Source organism: Corvus brachyrhynchos, unplaced genomic scaffold, assembly GCF_000691975.1.
Source record: "Corvus brachyrhynchos isolate BGI_N302 unplaced genomic scaffold, ASM69197v1 scaffold175, whole genome shotgun sequence".
Taxonomy (NCBI): Eukaryota; Metazoa; Chordata; class Aves; order Passeriformes; family Corvidae; genus Corvus; species Corvus brachyrhynchos.
In genome coordinates, this window is record NW_008238448.1 from 155222 (window position 1) to 160429 (window position 5208).

At 44.5% G+C, this 5208-nt stretch overlaps 1 protein-coding gene across 1 annotated transcript; it reads right to left on the bottom strand.

The window, feature by feature from the left end:
* Positions 1–709: 709 nt before the first annotated feature.
* Positions 710–5207, bottom strand: LAMTOR3 (late endosomal/lysosomal adaptor, MAPK and MTOR activator 3; the record flags this gene model as incomplete). Its single annotated transcript, XM_017736727.1, has 5 exons — positions 710–1564; positions 2275–2338; positions 3440–3573; positions 4453–4511; positions 5152–5207. Coding segments are annotated over 5 exons (387 nt in total), but the record flags the coding sequence as incomplete, so codon positions are not given.
* Position 5208: the final 1 nt, after the last annotated feature.

Here is a 5208-nt window from a genome sequence, read left to right on the forward strand (position 1 = left end):
GAAACCACAAATGCAGCCTTCCCTTTTTCACACCAACAGGCTGCCTCACAAAACACTGGAGACATTATTCAGCACATGGTGTCACAAACTGAAGCCAGTGAAAGAAACAGCAGTTGGGTGGCTGTGGAAGCTGTCGCAGACAGATGGGTTGAGCAGCAGCAAACAGCAAAGGGAGGCATTTGCTGGAGCACAAACATATTTTGCCAGAAATACACACACTTTCCAGCTGCTTCTGTAATGACCAGCAACAGAAGTCCCATTCCAGCTTAGTTTAAATGGAAAAGGGTTGACTGACAAGCTGTATTCTCTTTTTGAGCCAAGAACTCCCAGTTGTCATTTCCAGCACCGCTGTTTCCCCCCCATCCTGCCTGATGCACCAAAGGTGGATGAGGTGTGAACAAGGGACCACGGCATCCTCTTTCCCAGCCTGGGGCAGAGACCCGCAGTGCTTGGCAGCTGTCACAAGGGGACATGGAAGGGAACAACGGGGTGGGGCTGAGAGCACAGGACTGACCCCCAGCAATAGGATCTCTGCACTGCCCTAGGACTCTGTATCATTACTGCCCAACTGAGAGACACACTGGTTAGTTTTCAGCCTGTAAATTCACGGATTTTGGACATTTACAAACAATTAAGAGACTTGTTCTCTCTATAGACAAGCAGATGTGCTGTGGGGTATTACAGTGCAACAGAAGAGTGGACCAGGCTCTGTCATTTAAAAATACTGTATTTTATTTATATTTATTTGCTTAAGAAAACCTAAGGGTAAATAAGCTGAGAGTGTCACCAGTGATGAACCCACACAAAGACTATGAGACATGAGATCTTCACAACCATATTACACAAAAAAACCCATGAAGAAGTGAGACATTGGGTGCTTTTAGCTAGGCATCATGAAAAATCCCTAAAGCAACAGCTTTTATAGAAACAGCTTTCTTCCTAGTGGAAGCAGGATGCAGCTAGCATCCAGATTAGTAGCACTCCCTTGCCAAAGTACCACCCGTGTAAGAAAGCTGGGACATTACTGATTGTACCAACACATCACCGCTAACACATGCCCTCGCAATGCCTCCAACCACATCTCTGCTCACTCTCTCCACCTGGTCTGCTTTCCCACACATAGTGGTGGCCGGCCTGAGGACACACCCTGCCATGTGCCTGGTGCCCTGTAAAGCAAGAGATCTGGGGGTTGCTCCTTTGAGCCAAGGGCATCGCGCCGACCTGGCTCAGCTGGCTGAGCTAAACTCCATGGGAGCTATTTTGGTGGGCTCTCCAGTACTGCACAATACAAGAAGCATGGCCTAAAGTCACATCCACCTACAACACTCTAGTAGATCTTTTCAGATTCAGTACTATGTACAATTTACTCTTACTTAGTATACTAAGGAGCTGTGGTATTTCTTCCGAGATGTGTTATTTGACTGATGATTATTGAATCTTTCTGTCCACTGGGCTGCAGAGGAATGCTGCACTCTGGCTATACCATCAGGCTAAGAAACTTCAACAACCTGCCTCAGTTCTTCAAACAGGGGTGTGAGCTCCTTCTCTAAACTTACAATCAGCCCTGGAAAGAGAGAAGAGACAGAATATTTCATCAAACAACATCACTGAGAAGCCTCTCTCCAAAGCCCGCAGCTCTCTCCCCCTCCCGGGTCACAGGCAGTGTTTTTCAAAGCCTGAAATGTCCCATGTGAGCCACTCATTTTCCTGTGAACAGTGGGGAGCACCCCCAGGCAGGGTGTCTAAAGCCCCTGGCACTAAAAGAGGCACCCAGTGCAGCACACCTCTCCCCCACTACTGTGTTGCCACTTCCCATAGCTGCTGAGGCCCAGGCAGCTGTGCCAGAATGAAATCCCTTCTGCTCATATTCATTAGCCAATGCCCTCATGAGCAAGGCTAGGGTCTGGCTGAAGGATTTCCCTATCCCACAGAACTGAAGACAAATCTGCACATGTTCCTGCAGAATGTTAACTGGACTGAGAGAAAGGGACTGAACAGCTGTTTTGTACAGCACAGTACCTGCCAGTGCAGCAAGAGCGAGGTTAATCACAGGAGAAATATGCTTCTAGAAGAATTAACAACTTCAGCAAGCCACCTAAAATCTGTGAATTTTGACTCACACCTTTTCCTTCTCACCTTCACAATATGCCGACAAAATTCACAGCAGGAGCAAAGTTAATATAGCTTGAAGTGAATTCAGGGAATTTATTTTCAATTATTAAAATACTTGGGCCTTAAAATAGCGCAATATTTAAAATAAATGAGAAGACCTACCTGTGTTGGCATTGCTGCTGGCAATGAAACTCACTACCAAAGGCAAGCGATTGAACTGCACCACCTGCAAGGAGAGAGAAGTGCTCAGCCAGCAGCTAACACATGTTTGATGTCAGGGCTCTGATACACTGGAAAGCCACCTCTGTGGCTCTTGCTCCTGTTTGTCCTTTAAACTGAGGAGGCTGCTTGTTTCAGAAAGAATTTATATGGAAAGCATTTGTGTATCTATTTCTTAAGATTCAGGGTTAAAAACACCAACAGAACTTACGCTACAGTACACGGAGCGGCACATGGAGAACCTGGCATTTCCCTCTGCCTCCACATTCTATAGTGTGTTGTCCACCAGAACTCTACCTCAGCTGCAACCCCTGCAGAGTACCACACCCCCCACAGGAAACAGGAGGGCAGGCAGCTTTATTTTTCTACAATACTGTTCCCTGTACAGAAGTATCTGTTCTTCTATTAACAGGGAACTGGCACCTTGGGCACAACAGCAAGCTAGATGCATTAAGAGAATCAAAGCAATGTATTAATGTGTGCAAACTAACTCATTCACCCATTTATTTTCCAAACAAAGCTTGACACACTGTAGGCTAAACAGCTGGTCAGTTTACTGCAGTCACAATAAAAAGCTCTCAAGACCACCAGAACTCATGAAGGAGCAGAAATGCAGTAGATGATGGGCTTCTGGACACAAATAATCAGTTTTTGAAAAATGTGAGTGTATTTCAAAGCTTTCTTACCTCAAAGCCATACTGACAGCAAGATTAGCTATGAAGTAGGCTGCATGCACTTAATTAATATTAGGTGTCCCTAATTATAAACAAACACTGTTTATAAAAGAGCACATAAAGCCTTCATAACAGATTCATAAGACTATATGAGCAACACTGCAAATTCACAATTACTACCTGTTCAGAACACTTTCCCATTTTCAACCAGGAAATCTCAAGTTTTGAGAAATATAAGAAGTTTAATAAATAGTGTGAAAGTTTGGCTTCATGATTTAAGCTGTGTAAGAAATAAACCACAATTACTTCAACAGCAGCCTAGTGAAAATGCACCTTAAACAACTTAAGGAGATTAAACAACCCTCTTTCTCTTGCTCAATGTAATGTAGGAACAGCTCAAGTCACTGAGGACAAGGCACACTGACATTACTCACCTGGTATGTATTGTAATAGCAGATGATACTTTTGTTTTTAGAGAGTCCTAATTTACTGCCCTGATCTGTGGCAAGGGCAAAGGTGGACAGAAAGCCAGGTCGCAGTGCATGTTCTGGAGCATTATCATTGGCAACTAGAACAAAACAAGAAAATCCTTATCTCTACATGGTGTCTCTGACTGCATCCCAAACCCCCATCCAGCTTAGTGCTCTGCCAAAAGCTGATCTGCTGCTGGGGAACACGCAACACATCTGAGGTGCTCCCACAGGAACACAAGACAGTCTTCATGAGCAGTACATCATTTAATGCTCTGTGTATGATCAAAGCTCATTATACCAGCATCCTTCCTAGGAAAAGTCTTTTCCTTTAGGATAAACAGCCTGTGCTGATGTCCCTTTGTTTCCATGTCCTTCACTACACCCATTCCAGCCTTTGAACTGATTACTGCCATACAATCACTTGAGTGCAAACAGGTGAAGATGTGCAAGTTCTGCTGAGTGTTTCAATACTTTGGGGCATTAAGCAAAATAAATCCGCAATACTTGAATCTTTGTATCCCTAAACTACTGTACTCACAACCTGAAAACATCTGAAACAAGGACTGCAGAACATAAAAACTAGAGTACCAAAAAAACGCAACTAAACATGATAGAGCTGGATACAACTCTTTCTGAGCACAGACCAACCCAGCCAACAAAACACTGCCAAGCTATCTGTCTACTACTTAGTATCAATGCCTGTGAGGGACTTGAAGATACAAGGACCTTACAGCACTCCAAACCCCTATCACTGAGGAAAACTTCCATGAACTACAATTACTGAGGGCACAAACAAAAGGACATATTTAAAGAGGTATATAATCAACTACTGAACTTTAAATAAAAGTCCAATTTAATTCTACCACTTGGGATATTCAGTTATTTGGAATAACCATGAAAATTTTTCTGTACTTCTCCACCCCCTGCTGTTCAATCAGGATTTCAGCTAGAGCACAGTGAGAAGCTGAGGTTACCTTTGATAACAGGCACACCATCTCTATCTGAGACTACAATAGCATGAAGACCTTCAACACTAGGAGAAAAAAAAAAAGGAAGAAAAAAAGAAGAGACACCATTTAAAAAACACAGTAATTAGTAGAAAAGATTTTTTTGTGTGAACGAATGTGCAAGGAAGGGGAAAACATTGAAAAAAAGTGATGTCTTCACTAATTCAGCATTGTTCTGTTTAGTACAGGTAGTACAGGTCTGGTGGCCCCAATAAAAAGAAGGACATGGAACTGCTGGAGCAAGTCCAGAGGAAGCCATGAAGTTGATAAGAGGGCTGGAGCACTTCCCCTATGAAGACACACTGAGGAAGTTGGGGCTGTTCAGCCTGGAGAAGGGAAGGCTGAGTGGAGACCTCATAGCAACCTTCCAGTGTCTGAAGGGGGTTTACAGAGAAGCTGGAGAGCGACTCTTAATCAGGAACTGCAGTTACAGGACAAAGAGTAATAGGTACAAATTGAAAACCGGGAAATTTAGGTTAGATATTAGGAAGAATTTTTTTACTCTGATACTAGAACAGGCTAGCCAGGAAGGCTGTGGATACCCCACCCTGGCAGTATTCAGGGCCAGGTTGGATGGGGCTCTGAGCAACCTGGTCTAGTGGGAGGTGTCCCTGCCCATGGCAGGGGGTTGGCACTGGATGGCCCTCGCCGCCCGCCCCGCGTTACCTCGGTAGCTTCTTGTACAGGAACCGCTTCAGGTCCTGCGGGCAGAGACAGGCGGCG